The sequence below is a fragment of the Myotis daubentonii genome, chromosome 4 (genome assembly GCF_963259705.1).
Source record: "Myotis daubentonii chromosome 4, mMyoDau2.1, whole genome shotgun sequence".
NCBI classification, from domain to species: Eukaryota; Metazoa; Chordata; class Mammalia; order Chiroptera; family Vespertilionidae; genus Myotis; species Myotis daubentonii.
The window spans coordinates 72,863,857-72,886,041 of NC_081843.1; the positions used below are offsets into that span (position 1 = coordinate 72,863,857).

At 36.0% G+C, this 22,185-nt stretch overlaps 1 protein-coding gene across 3 annotated transcripts in view; it reads right to left on the reverse strand.

Annotated features, from left to right (window-relative positions):
- Nucleotides 1-5,128: 5,128 nt before the first annotated feature.
- The window catches only part of ZFYVE16 (zinc finger FYVE-type containing 16), a 45,963-nt gene continuing 28,906 nt past the window's right edge, over nt 5,129-22,185 (reverse strand). For all 3 annotated transcript variants that reach the window (XM_059694220.1, XM_059694218.1, XM_059694219.1), the window contains 8 exons: nt 19,438-19,520; nt 18,571-18,675; nt 18,031-18,178; nt 14,586-14,666; nt 11,867-12,029; nt 10,606-10,711; nt 9,494-9,661; nt 5,129-7,643 (listed from right to left, as the gene is read on the reverse strand). In XM_059694220.1, coding sequence (XP_059550203.1) covers nt 7,482-7,643; nt 9,494-9,661; nt 10,606-10,711; nt 11,867-12,029; nt 14,586-14,666; nt 18,031-18,178; nt 18,571-18,675; nt 19,438-19,520 — 1,016 coding nt within the window. In that variant the 3' untranslated portion in view covers nt 5,129-7,481. The remainder of the gene's footprint in view (nt 7,644-9,493; nt 9,662-10,605; nt 10,712-11,866; nt 12,030-14,585; nt 14,667-18,030; nt 18,179-18,570; nt 18,676-19,437; nt 19,521-22,185) is intronic.

Below are 22,185 nucleotides of genomic sequence, written 5' to 3' on the forward strand. Positions count from 1 at the left end.
GGTCCTGGGCTGTTCAAGTGTCGCGCGAATTGTGTTTTTGGGAAAAATAGTCGGAAAAAAGGTAGGTAGTTTTGCAGATAGGCCGGGGTCTGAGAAGACAGAGGCGGAGGGTGAGGCCCCAAAATCTTTAGGTCTGGCTCTGCCAGGGCAACCGCAGGTGGGACTTGAAATTTAATAAATCTAGGAATTGTAAATTATAACTTTCCTAATTTTTCTTATTCCATTTGTTCAAATCTACTAATTCATTTCATGAGAAGCACCTTAGTAGTAATAATTCTGTTGTATTACGTTTTATTCTATAGTGTTACTAGTTCCGTGGATGGAATATCATTACAAGGATTTCCAAGTGAAAAAAATAAAACTGGAAGCAGGTTTTGGAACTGGTGAGAAGACTGTGAAGTTTACTGAGGCAACTGCGCAGAAAATGCCTTCCCTTTTCATGCTGGGCTTGGATGTGGTTTTTGTTTTTTTTAAGTGGGAGATTTTGCACTACTCAGCTTCCGAATGTTTAAGAACGGCGTATTACACTTTACATTATATCTTGACACATATTACTTACCAGACTTCCTTTTATAACGCCAAATTTGGTTTTCCATAGTATTATTTATTTCAGGCACTGCCTACCAGCTCACAATTAAGTTTTGGCAGCATTGCCATATTTGTTTATTCAGAATCTAGTCCGCCGGTGCACAGATTTGTGGACATTAAAAGGAAATTACTTAGAAGGTGGCCGGTGGGGTGGGACTGGAGAGATGGACCGGACACACCCTGGAGCCAACCTGCCGTGATCCTCCCTGGCCGGCTGCACCTGGGGCGGTGCCCCTGCTTGAAGAGTGTTTGTGGAGTGAGCAGGTGGCTCCAGCGGTGGTGGGGGGGTGGGGGTGGGGGTCGGGGGGCTCAGCCTGGCCTGTGGGGATCCGGCTGAAACAGGCTCTCCAACATCCCCTGAGGGGTCCCAGATCTTGGGTGATGCACCCCGGAATTGGGCTCCCTCCTTTCTGGTTCCGGGGTGTATCACCTGAGAACAACCATTGCCAAGTCACCACAGCTCGGCAGCTCCTGCATTGAGTGTCTGCCCCCTGGTCGGATAGTTGCTTGACCTTTTTTATATATAAATATGTTCTTGGACCATATTATTTTCATTTTTCTCTTAATTAACAAAAATTAAAATATTTTGATATAATTTATAATCACATATGCAAGTTATTTTTAAATGTTTCTTTTCTAAGAAAGGGATATGAAATTATAGACCCACTAAACCCCTAGTCTACCTCCATACTCACCCTCACTCTATCTCCCATATCAGGCAATCAGCATTACTTACTGCATATGTATTCTCTGTGATTTTTAGGCATGCACAAGATAGAAACTATATAGGTCATACAAATTATGGAACATTATTTGTTCAATCTTAACTTCATTAAGATGTCCTTATGCGATGGTGTCTTATAGGGTAGATTCATTAGTACCCTTCTCTAAACTGAGTTAAGGCTCTTATAACTATAGGTTAACTTTAGGCAAAAATAGCTAAGTCATTTCCAAATTCCATAGCCCACCCCTGCTCTACAGGTACCGCATGCTTGATTTTTACATTTTTATTATTTCTTTAAACACAGAAGGCATAAATCTAATGCCTAAGTCTGTCTGAGTTTGTTTTCATTGTTTCTACTAATTCTTGCCTCTGGAGACTAGTTTCCATTTGTGCCTACTTTTTATTTTTTACTGTGTTAGATGTTACATTTGAAAAGTAATTTGAGGCCAAAACCGGTTTGGCTCAGTGGATAGAGCATCGGCCTGCGGACTGAAAGGTCCCAGGTTCGATTCCGGTCAAGGGCATGTACCTGGGTTGCGGGCATATCCCTAGTAGGAGATGTGCAGGAGGCAGCTGATTAATGTTTCTCTCTCATCGATGTTTCTAACTATCTCTCTCCCTTCCTCTCTGTAAAAAATCAATAAAATAGATTTTAAAAAAAAGAAAAGTAATTTGAGGCCTACAGTGAAATTACTTTTCTATGGAGAGGATTTACATTTTTGCCATGGTGACAGCACCAGGAGACGTCTCCAGTGTGGGACCACCTTAAAGCAGGTTAAATGCTTAAGATTCTTTGTGCAATGTGGGCAATTCTAAACTTGGCTATACTTTTGCATAATTTATACTTCTGGTTCATCCTCATCCAAAGACTGAAACCGTTTGGGATAGGTCTCAGCCTCTGTTGGGAAAATTCTGTTAGATTCACCACCTTGTGTAGGCCTTGAACTTTGCTATGTCCCCTTTACTCTGTAAGGTTGTCACAGTAGGGCCCCATGTTCACTTAACTTCTCTTTTTACCTTTGTACAGGACATCACTTGCTGCCTTAAAATCTCCTTCATGTTTTAAGATGATTTTTTAAAATACATTTTATTGATTTTTTACAGAGAGGAAGGGAGAGGGATAGAGAGTCAGAAACATCTTTGAGAGAGAAACATCGACCAGCCGCCTCCTGCACACCCCCCACTGGGGATGTGCCCGCAACCAAGGCACATGTCCCCGACTGGAATCGAACCCAGGACCCTTCAGTCCGCAGGCTGACGCTCCATCCACCTAGCCAAACCAGACAGGGCTTAAGATGATTTTTTGTATCTTAATCAGCTTTAGTTGTTTTTGGCAGGAGCATGATCTAAATATTCTAGCATGTAATTTCCAGAAACAGGAAGTTTCCCATAATTGCATCTTTGTTTGTACATGGCCAAATCCTACTTTTTCTTTTAGTGTTCTCTGCCCTTAGCACACATTACTTGTGGCATGGAATCCATAAATGGTGATAATATGCAGTCAGAGCAATTTATCATTTTTAGCCAGTTTTACTTACAGCTGCTAAAAATAAAGGTATCATCTATTTGTTAACTCATATTTGTTGCTGCATATAAATAAATCACTAGAATACATCAGTTTAAAACAACAAATGTTTATTTTACACAGTTGCTGAAATTCAAGAATCTGAGAGTGGCTTAGTTGAGTGGTTCCCATGAGGTTGCAGTTTTGGCTGGAGCTGCAATCTGAAGGCCTGACTGGGGCTGGAGGATCCACTTCCACTCATGTGGTTGTTGTCAGACTTCAGTTCCTTGCCAAGTGGGCCTCTCCATGGGGCTGCCCACACCTGGCAAATGGCTTCCCCAAGAGGAATGATCCAATAGAGAGGGAGAAAGACAGAGAGGGAAGGAGATGGCAGAGAAAAGGATGAAAGAGAGTGGAGAGAAATGCAGCAAAGATGGAAACCAGTCTTTTATAACATAATTGTAGAAATGACATCCCATTCCTTCTACCATATTCCATTGGTCATAAAGACCAACTGGTACAGTGTGGGAGGGGACTACACAAGGGTGTGTGTGAACACCAGGAGGCATGGAACATTGTGGGTTATCTTGGAGGCTTTCAAGCACCTTACTTTACCAAAGAGAAAAAACCTTTATCATATTCAGAGGTTCATAATAAACCACTTGAATTAGACCTGTTTCTCCACTCGTAAAAAGCATGAAAATATGGTTTCAATTTATCTATGCAAATGCAGAAAATATTTCCCAAAAGGTGTTAAATGTTAAATTGTGTATCATTCCAAGCTAAATCCCAAACACAGAATGTAAATATTTAAAGCTACTAATAATGTAAAAATAAATGTGTTAAGTGGTAAAAGATAAATTTAGATGGTGAGGCTTAGTGCCTGGTAGAAAAAACAAAGATTTTAAATAAAGATCAAATAAAAAATAACCATGCAAGTGTTTTAGTAATGAAAATTTTAAGAGAAAATAACCCTCCCACTGAAACATATGGTTATAATTTCAGTAATGGATTTTCTTGCCTTTCTGAAATAAGATGCTTTTATCAATTACTGAGAAAAAGTAAGAAGCAATGCAGTCTTTTAAGATTCTAAACATAACCACATAATTCAAAGTAATTGAAGTATAATTGAAATTGTGTTCTTCAGTGTAAATAGTATGCTACATTTGTATAAAAAAAGGAGCCCTGGTCAGCTGGGTCAGTTGGTTGGAGCATCATCCCTTACATAAAAAAGGTTGTGGGTTCTATCCCTGGCTGGGATGCATACAGGAGGTAACCAATGTTTCTTTCTCACATCCATGTCTCTCTCTCCCCCTTCCTCACTCTCTAAAATCAATAAAAACATAACCTCGGTGAAGATTAAAAAATATATGGAGGGAAAAAAATATATGTATGTATTTGCTATTACTGTACCCAAACTTAGGAAGATACACAAGAAACTAACAAAAATGATTATCTGTTGAGTATGGAGAGTGGGAAGAACAAGGTATGTGCATACAAGGTGACAGGCAAAACTTACATTGATAAGTTTTTTCTGATATGTGAATCATGTACATATATGGAACATCTTTTTAATCACAAAGAAAAATTAAAACCTAGCATGGTTTGGAGGTTTATGGTTTATTTCAAGATATATTGTTTAAAAATGAGTAAAGTTATGCTTGCTATTAAAAAAAGAAAAGCTCTGTTATTTACTTATGAAACAGTATCTAAATCGAAGCTGTTATAAACTTGGGCATTTGAGATACCATATCAGGCTACTTACTACTTTTATAATAATTAAATTTTAAGGTAAGACATTCACACAACACAAAAGACTATTTTAATCCTTACCCAAGGATATTTTTCCATTGACTTTTTTTTAGAGAGTGGAAGAGAGAGGAAAAGTCAGAGAAATATCGATGTGAGAGAAACCCATCAATTGGTTACCTCCTGCAGGAGCCCTGACCAGGGTTCCAGGGCCAGGGAGGACCCTGCAACCAAGGTACATGCCCTTGACTGGAATTAAACCCGTGACCCTTAGGTCCACAGGCTGATGCTCTATCCACTGAGCCAAACCAGCTAGAGCATGAAAGACTCTTTAAAGTAAATTGCCTTATGAGGGAAAGTTTGGTCTTTTTACATATTACTTTTTAGATTTTCATTTCTTGGCTAGACAAGTTTAGTGCCCACCATCTAACAGGTCCTCAGGTTGCCTCTCATTATTGGTGTAGTTATCCTCCTGGGTTGTTTTCCAACCACCTAGATTAGATCTGTATTTCTATTATAACAATGACTTTAACTTTGTCAATGATCTGCTTCACACATTCAGCTCCAAGAGGGAAAGAACTACTTATTCATCTTTCAACCAGTGAAGGCTAATAAAGTGCTCTGCAGAGAGTAAGTATATATATGCAGTTTGTTTGATGGCTGCATAAAACAGTTAGATTTTATTTCACATTTCAAAATTCAGAGAATAGTATTACTAGTAAAAGGCATAAGACCAAAACCAGATCAATGCAGACTGAGTACAAAGAACCATTTCTATTTTTTCACCTTTAAAAATATGAAGAACATGACCAAAATAAGCAACAAATGCATTCAGAGACATACTCTACGAAGAATACTTTATTTATTTAATTTCTTTTTATCCTCACCCGATGATATTTTTCCATTGATTTTTAGAGAGAGTGGAAGGTAGAGGGAAAGACAGAAACATCGATGTGAGAGAAACACATCGATTGGTTACCTCCTACAGGAGTCCTGACCAGGGCCCAGGCCCGGGAGAAGCTTGCAACTAAGGTATGTGCCCTTGACCAGAATCTAACCCGGGACCCTTGGTTCACAGGCTGACGCTCTATCCACTGAGCCAAACCACCTAGGACTATAAAGAATACTTAAAAAGGTGCCTCCAAAGGCACATAATTCCAATTTTTATGAAATGTAGATTTAAAAAAACAAATCAAAATCTATCCCATCATGGAAGAGCCCTCCACCATTTGGTTATTTTAAATTCAGTATTTATAGATTGTGCAATAATTTATATTGCAAAATAAACACACTATATAAAGAAAACATAAATTGAGTTTGATATGTGATTGCTTTTAACTTATACTATTGCAATTAATTTCACAAGTTATGTGTTATTTTATTTAATATTTGCAACATTTCACACTGTTTTTGAAGTAGCTACTCCCATACGATTGATATTATCCTCCATACTGTCTTTGGCTAGTACTACAGATTGATTTAGTAGGAACCATATGACCAATCTGATTAAAATTCTTAGCCTCTCCTAACCTAAGACCTCAGTTCCTGAGTTTAACCGTTTTTTGGTCTTCAAGTTAAGATACTTCCTAAATATTTTTCTTAAAACAGGGCCCTTTAGTATAATTTCTTTTTCTTGAGATATACAAGTTTTTTATACAAAAACATATATATTCCACTTAAGAATAAAAAAAGCATCAAAATATGATTATATTTTATATAACTTAAATGACAGGACTAACTAACAATACACTCATTACTCTTTTTTTCAACACAACATTTCTTATTTTGCTGTTTGAAATAAAGAGGAAAGTTCTGTAATAGTTTTAAATACATAGAATTTAACTTATGTTAATATTCTGTTATAAAAAATAACTACCATATAAAGAATTTAAAATATGCAAAAGTAATTAGTTCATTGAAGTTTATAATAAATACATTAGTGTCAATGAAAACATGTGAACTTGCCAAGAAACTTGTAAGGTTTAAAGGCAAAGTAATAAAAATCTGTTTCATGCTTCATTTATTGCTACATAATAACTATTTCAAGGGTCATCTGGCCTGTCGTCAATCACTTTTTATATAAGTGGCAAATATAGTGGTACACTTTGGAAAGAAAGGAGGAAAAATAATATACTGCAATACAAAAATATTGCCTATTTATAAATTATTAAAGATTTATAAAACACATACCAAATCACATGTTCTCGCTATAAAAACAATATACTTAAATTACAGAAGCACAGAATCCTGAAGCACCCACAGTTATTTTAAGAATACCCATTTAATCAAGAGAAAACCATATATGGAATAATTTGAGAAGAAAAAAAGGAAAATTCTGATTTTAATCCAAACAATCAGAGTTTATCTTAGTCACGGAGGTAGGTCTCCACTCCAATTATACAAATAAGTTGTCTGCCTTATTCAAAGAACATCATATTAAGTCTAATATGGAAACTGGTCTGTGCTATTGAAGTATATTTTTAACAGACTTTAGAAACCAGCAATCTAACTGGCATATACAGAAAACAGATATTTCCCTTTATAAGGTTACATCTGAAAAAGAGCCTTCATTAAAATCGATCTTGGCATAAAGAGGTATTACTAAGTGCAGATACTTTGGCATAGCATTTAAATAACACAACAAATGCTACAAATTTCTTGAAGAAGTAATCCTTGTCTTTTTAGTATTTTTTAAGTGTAAATCTTCAAAAACTGGATCGCATTAAGTTTTTAGAGATTGAAATTGTGCTAATGATTTTAAAAAGATCATTCCGGCCTATAAAGCAAAACTTCTATGTGTTTCAAACATTAAACATATTTACTTTTAGTGTTTGTGGCATTTTAGGTTTAGTGCTGGAGTTAGTTTTAGCAAATCAGTTTGCAATATAAATAATATGATTCATTAATATCTTTTCACTAAAAAAGATTTTCTATAATGAAAAATACTAATTCTATTTCTAATGGTAAACTAGTAGAGTTGGATGTTCCACCATGGATCACAGGTATTAGGGCACTATCAAGATCATTTAGATAATGCTGAGGAAGAAGTCGGCCTTCAGATCCTGCCTGAAATTCAACCTGGAAAAAAAAAAATCTTGGTAAGTCAACCCTAGAAAGTGAGCAATCTTGTTTAGCTCAGCAGATGAATGTAAAAATAATTAAATTAAAAATATCATCCAGTTTAAGCATGTTAAGAAAATAATTGACATTTTATTCATAAAATATTCTCCTATATTTTTATCCATCTACTACATAAATTGTAATTGTTCCTCCCACATATATCATTAAAATAAAAAAAATTGCCACTAATTCATACTTTAAGTTTCTTCTCAATGAACATGTAAACACACGGAAGGGCTAGATTTTGAATGATTAACAACATAACTTAAATACAAACCCCATGGTATTAATAAAAATAATCTACTTTAAAATATTTTTAATTTGTTGTTGCATATTTAATATTTGAATTTAATGTTGCTGATGAAAATTACATTTTAATTTGCCTAAAGAAATATTAACAGTGCTTACTCAAATAACACACAAATATCAGATATTTCCTTGAAAAAGGAACTTTTAACAGTGAGATGAAAATATAAGTTCCTTCCAATAAGAACTCTGAGTACAACACATCCTGGCTGAAGAAAAGCAAATCTTCAGCTTTTGAACTCATTCATATTTAGATAAACCATTCTAAAGAAGAAACTGCTTTGTAATTTATTATATTGGATGTTGGAAACAGAAATGTGCATTACAATAATACTGGAGTATTATTTTTTACCTATCAAATTGGTAAAGTTCAAAAGTTTGATTACATACTGCTTTGATAAGTATGTGAGGGGAAAGAATGCTCTCACAAATTATGGTAAAAATATAAATTGGTATAACCTCTATTTTAGACAGTATGGTAATACCTATTGAGTACATTTCGGACCAGACAATTCTACTTCTAAGAATGTTTCTGATATACTCACACTTACACAAAGGCAAAATATTGTGGATAATCTAAGTATCAATCAGTACATATAAAAATGCATAACAATTAGTTAAATAAGAGTACACTTATATAATAAACTACTACTATGCAACTTAAAAAGAATATGTGGTAACGTGTAATATCTCTAAGGTATAGTAAGTTAAAGAAGCAAGGTTAAAAAAATACAGTGTAAAGGGGGAAATGAAAAGGACACACACTTATTTGCTGGTACATGCATAAAATCACAAAGAATACATAAAAATGGGTATCATTTGATTGCCTCACCAGGAAGAATAAGAGGGAGTATTGAGGTGGACAAAAGGGTTTGGAGATAAGGATGGAAGGCGATCTTTCCAAGTCTATTACCTTACACAACTCTACTGGGCATCATTTACATTGTAGCCAGGAGTTAAGGCGCCAATTACATAGACTACAATCAGAATGCTGTATTCTGGAAATGTCCAATAAAGTTGTACTGTTATGTATACACTTTTAGAATCAATTTAAATCGTATGAATATAGAATCTATTCAGAATAATAAACTGAAAAACAGGAAGCATTGTTGTAGAGCAGGGGGTCAGCAAACTATGGCCTGAAAGCCAATCGGCACTCCGTTTTTTATAACAAAGTTTCATTGGAACAAAGCCGAGCCTATTAGTTCACATACTATCTATGGCTGCTTCTGCACTATAACAGAAGAACTGAGTAATTCTGAAAGAAATCATTCAGCCCGCAATGCCAAAAATATTTACTGTGTAGCCTTTTACAAAAAAAGTTTGCTGACCCATTGTGGAGAATAAGGAGATAATCAACACGAAGTGTGTGCACAAACTGATGTTCAACAAATTTTCATTGTCTTCATTCATCCCAAAATAAAAGGTTAAAGAAACACCTTTTGATTATTTTAATATATGATAAATTCATTTAGAAAATACATTGCAAAAACATGCCTCACCATATCAGTGTCAATGGAAACTCTGAGGCCAATTTTATTCATCCCATTACTCTTTAAAGTTTTCAGGTGAGGGCACAGTGCAGCACTACAAGCCATGGCTATTTCTTTTGCAAACTGATAACGAGTTGCTGAAACAGATACATCCTGGTCCTTTAGAAAGTAGAACACCTGAAATTAGGAAACAGGTCATGATTTAAAAATGCAACAATTGCTACTTTCATTTCAACTTTATTAATAAAATGCTAATGCTAGTGCCATGAAACTCATTAGCTTAAGAGCAATATATATATGAGCATTACACATGGACGTACACACCATGATCTACACACACAAACAAACCATGAATTATACTACAAGTTAACTTAAAACCAAAGGTTATGGAATTTGGAAATGACTTAGCTATTTTTGCCTAAAGTTAACCTGTAGCAACGGAGCCTTGTTAACTCAGTTTAGAGAAGGGTACTAATGAATCAACCCTGTAAGATTACCATCCTGTAAGGACATTTTAATAAAGTTAAGATAGAACAAAGTAATAATGTTCTATAATTTCTATATTCTCTATAGTTTCTATCTTGTGCATGCATAAAATTCACAAAGAATACATATGCAGTAAGTAATACTGATTGTCTGACCTGGGAGGCAGAGAGAGGGTGAGTATGGAGGTAGACTAAGGGCTTAGAGGTCTACTGTATAATTTCATATCCCCTTCTTAAAATAAAAGAAGCTTTTAAAAATAACTTGTATATGTGATTATAAATTGACATCAACAAAATCTTTTAATTTTTGTTAAATAAGAGAAAAATGAAAATAATATGATCAAACAATATATTTCTTTATAAACAGAAATGGAAATGCTGCCAAAATTTAACTGTGAGCTGGCAGGCAGTGCTGTCATATAATAGCCTGAAATAAATAATATTACGGAAAACCAAATTTGGCGTTGTAAAAGAAGCCTGGTAAGAAATATGTGTTTCAAGATATAATGTAAAAAGTGTAATACACTGTACTTAAACATTCAGAAGCTGAGAAGTGGAAAATCTCCCAGTTAAAAAAAGACAAAAACCATATCTAAACACAGCATGTAAAGGGAAGGCATTTTCTTTTGCAGTTACCTCAGTACACTTTACAATCTTCTCATCAGTTTCAAAATCTGCTTCCAGTTTTATTTTTTCACTTGGAAATCCTTGTAACGATATTCCATCCACGGAACTAATAACACTATAGAATAAAATGAAATACAAAGGAAGTATTACTACTAAGGTGCTTCTTATGAATTATTAAATTTGAATAAATGGAATAAGGAGAAAAATTATGAAAGCTATAAATTTAAAACAGCAGTAACAGCAGTAAGGTATCTCAATTACATATAAAATAATTAAAACTAGTTTATATTCATTTACCAAGATTTCTTGATGTGTAGCAAATTTTACCTACTTTTTCATATGCCCAATTCATACCTGAGGTTTAAAATATCTTAGTCTTGCCCTAACCGGTTTGGCTCACTGGATAGAGCGTCGGCCTGCGGACTGAAGGGTCCCAGGTTCGATTACGGTCAAGGGCATGTACCTTGGTTGCGGGCACATCCCCAGTGGTGGGTGTGCAGGAGGCAGCTGATTGATGTTTCTCTCTCATCAATGTTTCTAACTCTCTATCCCTCTCCCTTCCTCTCTGTAAAAAATAAATAAAATATATTTAAAAAATAAAATAAATAAAATATATTTAAAAATAAAATAATATCTTAGTCTTTTAACAGAAAAGCTGTCTCATGAATTTTTTAAAAAAATCTATTTTAGAGTCCTACAGCATTAGCCCTCTTCTTTCTTTGCTCCAGACAGGAAGGAAGGAAGGGAGGGAGGGAGGGAGGGAGGGAGGGAGGGAGGAGAAAAGAAAAGAAAGAAAAGAAACGAAATGAAATGGGTAATGGAAAAAAGGAAGGAATGAATGGCAGTAATATTCTGTAAGGCCTCTAAAGTATATATTATTAAATTCAGTTGTTTATATTTACAGTGAGTCAGTATAAAACAGAATAAACATCCAAAGGGACTCCTTTACTTACTTGACAAAAATAGGTACCCTACCACAGGAAAAGTGTCTTGCATCAAGCCCACACTGCTACACAATGGACATACTGTCATTGGCCCCCTCCCAATTGACCACCCTTCAATAATTGACAGCATCCTGGCCAAGAAAACACACATGAGGCTGGTTAGGCATATGTTTGAAAAAGAGACTGAATATAATAATTAAAGTATAAGCACTGAAATTCATGGTATAATTCCATATTTATTCATAAAAGATTTCTTATTAACAACATGTTTTTATCCTTCCCCTTTCCATCAAATCAATTACATTTTAGTAACAAAAAGTTCTTACCCTTTGTTTCCTTTTTCTTCAGGATCTACCCAGCAGATGTCCACATACTCTCTCAGGTCTACAGCATCAACTTTCCCACATGTAATCTTAAAGTCTTTTTGTTCTCGTAGAGCTAACCGCAAGCCATCCATGGTCTCTGGAGTTATTTGCACCATTAAGCCATCTGAAAATGAGAGTTATGTTTCATATTTATTTTACTAAATATCAATTTATATGTCTAAGCCATAAAATTTATTCCAAAATACAAATGTATTTTGTTATTTGAAAATATTTAAAAATCATCTGTTAAATCATTCTAATGGTTGTTTTCTATTAGGAAATAAGAAAACTATTTCACAAAGGATTAATTTTTTAATGGTAAATAAATTTTTTTAAATGAATGGTTAAAAATTTTCCATTTCTGGCTATGATACTAAACTAACTCTTTCATAATAACCAACCAGCCGAAACCGGTTTGGCTCAGTGGATAGAGCGTCGGCCTGTGGACTGAAAGGTCCCAGGTTTGATTCCGGTCAAGGGCATGTACCTTGGTTGCGGGCACATCCCCAGTAGGAGATGTGCAGGAGGCGGCTGATCAATGTTTCTCTCCCATCGATGTTTCTAACTCTCTATCTCTCTCCCTTCCTCTCTGTAAAAAATCAATAAAATATATTTTAAAAAAAAATAACCAACCATAAAACTAGACAAAATGTATGAGGCAACTGTTTCAGTAGTAGACAGTAGGAAATGCAATACCGTGACCCCTGTAGGAAAATTCAACAAGTGAGCCCAAAGTTGCCCAGGCAAAGTCTTGGGACAGTGTCTGGTGATTCATTAAGCTGCAATGGCCCTACTGGCTTAAGAAGCCAGAAATAATAGACTGGAAAGTCCTTGAATCTGAGGTCAAGACAAAGAAGAAGGGGCACCAAAAGACTTTGTGTAAGGGTCACTTTGCGTCATTGGACTAGAACTGGGGAAGAGTGCTGGAGGTTGAGTTCAATCAGCAATGGCCGTTTATTTAATCAAGCATGCCTTTATAATGAGACTTCTACAAAAATTCACAAATATCCGGGTTCAAGGAGCTTCTGTGTTGGGGAACACATCAAGGTGTTAGAAGGGTGATGTGAAGGAAGGGTGGTGGTACGCCTGGAGAGGGCATGGAATCTCCATGACTCCTTCCCCATACTTAGCCCTATGCTTATCTTCCATTTGGTTATTCTTAAGTCATATCCTTTATAAATGCTTTATTATAAACCAGTAAACATAAATGAAGTGTTTTCTGAGTTCTGTAAGCTATTCTAGCAAATGTTTGAACCACCCTGAGGAAGAGGTAGTGGGATCCTCTGATTTACAGCCAGTTAGAAGTATAAGAGGCCCTAGACTTCTAATTGGTATCTAAAGTGAGGGGCAGTCTCGTGGGACTGAGCCCTTAACCTATGGGGTCTGTGCTAACTCTGGGTGGTTAATGTCAGAACTAAATTGTTAGACACCCAGTTGGTGCCAGAGAACTAGAAAATTAACTGATGCGAGGGGAAAAATCCACACATTTGGTGTGAGTAAAAAACCTCTCTCATTGGGAGAACTGAATCACTGATGCTGGATCAAATCCTATTCAAATGCAAAAAAATGTCAATGGATCCCTATCTGATTGATACATGCATATTAAAGGCAGAGCTTTAAATCTTTTGGGACAAAACAGGAGAACATCTTTTTAACCACAGGATGGAAAGATTTCTTAAATAAAAAACATTAACCATAAGAGATTAATAAATTACACTGTATTTAAATGAAGACTATTAAAAATACACTATAAAATGGTGTAGGAAATCTACAGTATATAGAAAACTATGCAACTATAAATCAGAAAAATATACAAAAAAACAGAAAAATGGACAAAAGATGTGAACCGGCATTGCACAGAAGAGACAACATATATGTCCAATAAATATGTTGTAAGATGCTCTACTTAATAGGGATATGCTAATTATGACCATGTTCAGAGATACCTACCAGACTGACACAAATTAAGTAGTCTGATAAAACTAAGTTTGGAGAATATGAAGATCAACAGGAAATCTTAAATAATGAAAATAATTTAGCAATATCTTGTAAAGTTAAACATTTTCTAATCTATCAGCCAAGAAATTCTACTCCTGGAGATATACTCCAGAGAAACTCTTAGACACGTGCCCAATGTCGACACACACCAAGAATGCTACTAGCACCATTGTTCATAATAGCAAAAACAGAGAACCAACCCAGATGTTCATGATTGAAAGATAAATAGTCACACATTCACAAAATAAAATATTTAATAACATTGAAAATAAATAAGCCATAGCTGCTGGCAACAACATGGATAAATTTTAGAGACATAACATTGCATGAAAATAATAAGCTCCATAAGACTGTGTGAAGAATGATATCAATTTTATACATCTCCCAAATAAACATATTATTTAGGCATATTTTTATACAGTGTAAAAAAATTAAGCAAGAGAATGTTAAACAGTATTCAGTCTGGTAGTTAATTTTTGGAGAGAGAAGGAAGAAGGTGTAAATAGATCCAAATATTGATCACATTCTAATTTTTGGGCTGCAGAATGATTTCACAGAAGCTTGTGGTACTTTGGAGAATGACATAACTTACATATATCCTTTTATATAAATATCAAATACAGTTTCAAAAAGAAAACTTTACATCTTTACATTAAAACAATCTTAAAGATGAAACTCCTACCTTCAACTATGCTGGACTTAGCAAGAAATCCTGAAGATGATTTTAGAGCTCCATTGAATACTACAAAACTTGCACCTGTCACTGATAAAGAAAAATACAACAATTATGTTTTAACCTGCTCTATTTTATGTTATAATATATTTGCCAAATATATAATGTGGAGCATGGCACATTTTAAGTACCTGATAAATGCCATGCCCACACCACTTAAAATTAGAAAGCTAATAAATAAGATAAATATTGCATTCAAGTTAATGGTTGTATCTAATAATTGATGGACAGTTGTATTAATTAAAATGTTTATGTTGCCCTAGCAAGTTTGGCTCAGGACATAGAGCACTGGCCTGCAAACTGGAGGGTCCTGGGTTCAATTCCTAGTCAGGGCACATGCCCAGGTTGCGGGCTTGATCCCCAGTAGGGGGCATGCAAGGGGCAGCTGATCAATGATTCTCTCTCATCAGTGATGTTTCTATCTCTCTCTCCCTCTCCTTTCCTCTCTGAAATAAATTTTAAAAATATATTAAAAATAATAAAATGTTTGTGTCTGTGTCAGGGAGAGTGTGAGAAATTGAACATCCACTACTAGTGAGAACATAAATCAATAATCTCTGGGTGGACAACTTGATAATTATCTACTAAAATTACAAATAAATGTATTCTTTTATGCACCAATTCCATTTTCAGAAATTAATGGTACGGATACAATGTTATTCACAGTATCTATATATATAAAGAGCCCAGGGCCATCGCAACCAAACAGATGACCGAACAGGCTGAGTGGGGCGACAAGGCCGGCAGAGGGTTAGCGAGGGACGACCAAATGACTGAACAAGCAGGCTGCGTGGGGCGACCAGGCCAGCAGGGGGGTTGGTGAGGGACGACCAAACAACTGAACAACAGGCTGTGTGGGGCGACCAGGCTGGCAGGGGGGGGCAGTGAGGGGCGACCAAATGACCGAACAGCAGGCTGCATGAGGTGACCAGGCTGGCAGGGGGGTTAGTGAGGAATGACCAATGACTGAACAGCAGGCAGTGAGGGGCGGCCAAATGACCAAACAGCAGGCTGTGTGGGGTGACCAGGCCAGCAGGGGAGGCAGTGAGGGGCGATCAGGCTGGCGGGGGCAGATGGGGCAACCAGGCCAGCAGAGGGGGCAATAAGGGGCGACCATGCTGGTGGGGGGGGGGCAGTTTAGGGGCAACCAGGCTGGCGGGGAGGCAGTTAGGGGTGACCAGGTTGGCGGCGGGGGGGGGGGGGGGGGGCAGTTGGGGGCGACCAGGTTGGCAGGCAGAGGCGGAGTGATCAGGCTGATGGGGGGTGGGGGGGTGGGGGGGCAGTAGGGTCAGTCAGTCAAGCAGGCAGGTGAGCAGTTAGGAGCCAGCGGTCTCAGATTGTGACAGGGATGTCCGACTGCCGGTTTAGGCCCGATCCTGAGGACATCCCCCAAGGGATCCCAGATTGGAGAGGGTGCAGGCTGGGCTGAAGGGACCACCCCCGTGCACAAATTTTGTGCACTGGGCCTCTAGTCCTATATAATGAAAGGCTAATATGCAAATCAACTGAATGGTGGAACTATCGGTCACTATGATGTGCACTGACCACCAGAGGGCAGACATTCAACCCAGGACTTGCCCCCTAGTGATCAGTGTGCTCCCACAGGGGGAGCGCCACTCAGCCAGAAGCCGGGCTCACAGCTGGCAAGCACAGCGGCGGTGGCGGGAGCCTCTCCCGCCTCCACAGCAGCACTAAGGATGTCCAATTGCCAGCTTAGGCCCACTACCTACATGGAGCAGGCCTAAGCCGGCAGTCAGACATCCCCCAAGGGCTCCTGAACTGCAAGAGGGCAAAGGCAGGGCTGAGGTAACCCCCTGAGTGCATGAGTTTCTCATGGGCCTCTATTATTTTATAAATAGCCAAGGACTGGTAAAAGTTATCTCCACCAATATAAAGGACAATTAAATGAAGTACACATATAAAGTGGAAAGTTATGTAGAATGTGAAAATTCTTTATATACTAATATAGAATAATATCCAAAGTATGTTAACAAAAGAAAAAGCAAGGTGTAGTCTGGAACAAATGACTTATTTAAAAAATGTCTCAGGAAAGATGTACATACTGAAACTGAAAATACTGGTTTGGTTGCCTATGGAGAGGAGGAGAGGGTAGCCTGAGGGTCAAGGAAGAAGAGACTTTATACTATAAATATTTTTATCTTTCAAACTTATACCACATAAATATATACCTATTCAACAAATATTAAATAGTTGTTAAATTTTAATGTCAAAAATATCACTGACATGTTAAGTGAAAAAAACACAATACAAAAGTATAAATATCCAGTATTATATCATCTATTTAGCACAGATATTAATATAAAAAGGAAATACAGTAAAAATATCAACAATGGCTATATATTGACACTTTTTTCTTTTACTACTCTTTTCTTCTGATACTTTTAAAAATATATTTTCCAAGCTTATTATAAATGAGTATAAATTACTTTTATAATCAGAAGAAAAAAACTGTATTAGCTGACAGATGTTAGAATATTTTAAAATTTGTTATTTTATACTAATGTATTAATTTTATGAAATGCGTACTTCCATGTAACTTTCCACTGGTTAGGCCCTCTACTGCACGGGTTTGGTAATCCAGCAGTCACTAAGGTCATTCAACCAGAACTGAGAGTCATGTCATTCAGACCTGCTATGTACTCTACCACCTTTATCATTTTTATATTCCCAGCCACTTATAGTTTTATAAATTATTCTACATTCTTATCTATCCTGTGCTCCCTTAAGAGAGTTGGAGCAAAAAGCATGTAGAGGTGAAAAAACCTCATTCAAGAGACAAATAACTGTGGGGGGAAAAAGACTCCCACCATACAGGACATATTAAGCCTGAATATCTGTACAGTGTTCCAAGTCTTTAAACCTAATGTAGCCTAAGAGAAAAACACAAATCAGAAGCAATTTTAAAATACTTCTGTGTGTTTCCTCGTAGGTGTGGCTCAATTGTTGAGCATCAGCCTATGAACCAGGAGGTCATGGTTCAATTCCCACTCAGAGCACATGCAGGCTCAATCCCCAGCAGGGGGCGTGTAGGAGGCAGCTGATCAATGATTCCCTCTCATCATTGATGTTTCTATCTCTATCTCTCCCTCTCCCTTTCTCTCTGAAATCAATATAATCATATATATATATATATATATATATATATATATATATATATATATATATGTATATATATATATATGTGTGTGTGTGTGTGCGTGTGTGTATATATATACATGTATACACACATATATATATTTGTGTAGATAAAATTTTAAAGCATGTTTTATCACTGTCAATTCAGCATACACGTAAAATATATATATTTCCTCTTTGAAAAGAATTCTATTTATTGAGGTGGTTTAATGGATCAACACTAGGAACCAACACTCACCTTTTCTAGGGTGGCCAGTGGCACTATTGGCCTGTGTTTGATAAACTCCATCATTCTGTACACAGACTAGATGAGAATCTGCTTCTGTGCTAAAACTAGCTCCAATGCTAATGACATGCTCATTAGAAGAATTTATTACTTTCATTACCTAGGGGAAAAAACAACATTCATTTAGAAACACTTTTACCATTTCATGCCTTTATCAGTTACACTAATTCAAAGAGTCACATTTCTGACCAGCTTCATAAACCTCAAACTTTGGTCTGGAAAACCCCCAAGAATGTGATAGAAACAAAGTTATTAAGATAAAATCACCTCAATGCATAAAACAGTAAAAAAAAAAAAAAAAGAAGAAGAAGAAGAAGAAGAAAGAATAGAATTAAATGCCTTGTTAGGAGGCAAATCTAAAACTTCAAAAATAATATATTTTGCCATTATATATTAGTCTGCTTCAAAACATCAAATTTAATTGACACACTTGTAAGAAAATCTAATGTTTAATAATTATCTTCAAAATTTTAATGAAGCAATTATACTTACATCATTGTATTTTTTCCGAGGTATTTTTATGCAGCTCTTCCCCATTTCCATATGAATCAATAGCTGATCTATATTATGCAAGGTATACTGGTAATTTCGAAGGTCCTATATAAAATTATGACATTTCCATAAACCTTAAACTACTATTCATGCACATTTACCCATTCATCAAATCCATTAAAAAGTATCCATCATTTTAAGACTTGTGATACATAACTGAAAATGCCATCTACAAACTAGTACTAACTTATAAAACCAACTAATCCAGCTACTCCACAGAGTAGTAAACAATATCATTCCCAGGAAGAATTCTATAGTATTTGGGGGTGATCTCCTCTTTCTATTTAAAGATCTTTCAAATAGGTCTTCAAACTGAATATTATAAATCAAAGTAAGTCCACTGAAATTCTTTTTTCTGGTAACAGGTAAATACAAAATTCTAGAAATCTGAGGTGGGAAGGAACCTGAAACATGGCTTATTCCAATCCTTCCTAAAGCAAATGAGGAAACTTAGGCCACACTTTGTTCACATTCACCAAACTTACTAACTTTACAAACACTTTAACTACATCTTCAAAAGCTTCAACATCTGTGTAGATCTCACATTACCTAAATATGTAAGCACCCCAGCAGGATGAATTGAAAGGCAATATAAATCAGGTACATATAAATTAGATGTGCTCTAAAAAGCAATTCATTAGAAACAGCCCATTTGTGTTAAATGAACTTAGGATATATTTATAAGTGAACTTTCATTATACCAAATATGACAAATTAAAATAGGAAAACATAAGTGTGTAAAATTTACTAAACACATTTTTAAAGTTACAATATAAGAACACTTAACAAAATAGTTCAATTACTCACAACAAGTAAGTTCATTATAGTGTGTCCTATCTCTCCAAAAAGAGGTTTTCGGCCTCTGATACTTGTTAGAGGAGCAGGGTATGCTATACAAAAGAAAAAACAAACTGGTTACTGCCCAAAAAGCCCAAACAAACACAACAGAGTCTTGAATGTATTACCTTTAATTCTTATTTTTCAAACAGTATGAATAAATTACCCCCAATCATTTCTTTGGGGAAAATTAACCCATACTGAGTACTAATCAGGTACTGCATTGAACTGGGAACTCTGCATACATTATCTTATTTAAACTCTATAACCTCATGAGGCAAGTATATCTACCCCTACTGTACAAATGGGAAAGTAGGTCACTAAGTTAATGTAACATAAATTTGAAATTTGGTTTGCCTGATTCCAAAGCATTTAATCTTTTCACTATATGTTTCCACAAAATTATGATGGTTGGAAAATTACAGTAATTGGCTAGAGCCCCCTATCAAGTTCTGAATTTGAAGAAAAATAAGAATTAAATATTTTAATGGCGTGTACAATTAATATTCAACTGTGCTAATTTACAGATTTATATAGTAAACTTTTATTTATAGTTCCTGGGTCAGCATGATAACAGAAGCACACAGGGTCAGAGAAATCAATGCAGAGAAGGAGAAGGGACATGGAGCCTGTCACCTAACAACTTTCCTCTTTCTTTAGGGCACTATAAATACTGCACAGCAGGAAGAAAAAGATAACCTGCTGGCAATGTAGCAGGACCTCTGGAAGGAAAGGAAGGTGAAAAAGGAAGGTAAGACTATTTCTATGATGATAAAAAGCAGGTACATTTTTAACCTTCAGCTTAGGTAAGGAACAAACCTCTGTAATACCTATTATACAAATACTAGAGGCCTGATGCACGAAATTTGTGCAAGGGCCTTGGCCCTGGCCCCCACCCGCCACCACCGTGGCCCGGGGCCTCTGCCACCTCTGCCGCAGCCCCCACCCGCTGCAGCTTTGTCCAGAAGAAAGGACGTCTGGTTATGCTTTTATTATTATAGATAAGTTCTTAAAATTCTAAGACAACACACCTGACATTATCTATTTTCAAAACTTAAGTCAGGGGAACTCACATCTTTGCTATTGCATGTTTTGTGGTGTTTAAAAGGATAAGTTATTTGGAGGACAGGGGATGTAGACTAGAAAAAACATAAGATGTAGTGGTAAATGACATTAAGTAAATGCTGACTTTTTCCTTCATCTCTTATGAATCAGGGAGCAACCTTGTAATTTGATAGAAGTAATTTTACTTAAAACTATTTTCAAAAGGTTCTGACTTAGAATGACATCCTGTCAGTTTCAAAGGGACCTCACAAGTCATCTAATCCAACATTTAATGATATTTTAACCAAATGATCTCAACATAAAAGCATAGATAATCCCCATTTGAAAATTACTAATTTCAGACACTTATTTTCAGTTTTTAGTCACGGGAATCAACTTCTGTCATTAATTTTTCCATATGTACATTATCTCTATAACAATATAAACACACACACCACACTACACTTCCAAGTCCATTCCCAAAGAGGCATGGGCACCAATAACACCAAAATGCTAGTCTATCCAAAACCCAGCAGAACATAAAGAACTCAGAAAAAATAGCTGAGACTAGTTAACTTCTATGAATAACTGCTGATATGCCCTCATCACTACTAAATAGCTACCATAGCTTTGCAGCTCCAATCCCTGTGTATCTTTTGAGAAGTCCCTCATTTGCCCCATGATTTTCCTTTCAGTGTGTGAAAACAGACTTGGTATCTAGAAGTGATACAGGCCAAACTTACAGATTATATGCTACATAATTACTTAAAATTACCTAGTACTAGTATACTGATCTAACCTTCCATAAAAATAGCATTCAAATATTAATATCAGAGACAAAGTATTAGGTTGAATGGATGTAACACTTGGCTCAGAATGAAAATTTTTTTAAGTTCTTCGGTTTACACAGCGTAAAACCTGAGATAAAAATTAAATCTTGTTACTTTTTATACAATTTAATAGCATCTCATACTTAAATCCTAAATAAGGACTCCCTCCCAAAAATCACAGTTTAATAAAATTTGCCAAAGAGAGGGATTTAATGAATCTCTCTCTCACTGAATTTGTCCATTTTGAAACAGTAAAGGTCACTTTATAATCTTCCTACATTTAATTTCCTCCAAAAATATCTATTAAATTATATTAGAATGAAATGTATAAAATTTCATTAGATGTACTTCACATGCAATAAATAAACTATTTCTTCAAAAAAAGGAGAAAGAGCCCTGGCCGGTGTGGCTCAGTTGGCTGGACTGTTATCCCAGGCACCGAAAGGTCTCAGGTTTGATTCTGGGTCAGGGTGCATGCCTAGGCTGTGTGTTCGCTCTCTGGTCAAAGACAACCAATCGATGTTTCTCTCTCAGATCTATCTTCCTTCCTCCTTCCTCCCCGCTCCCACATCCCTCTCCTCCCTCTCTCTCAAATATATATATATGTATTTTTTTCTTTTTTTTAAAGTTTAACACTGGAAATAATTTCAACTTAGATATAACCATAGATATAAACCTCTTTAGAATCTCAACTGTATCAGGGGTAGATATGTAAAGATACACACAAACTCACGCTCAAATATACACATATACATATACTAGTATTATACATAAATGATACAGTCTACATCACTTTTAGGTAATAAGCTAAATGTCAGGAATATAAAAATAAGAAAAAGGAACC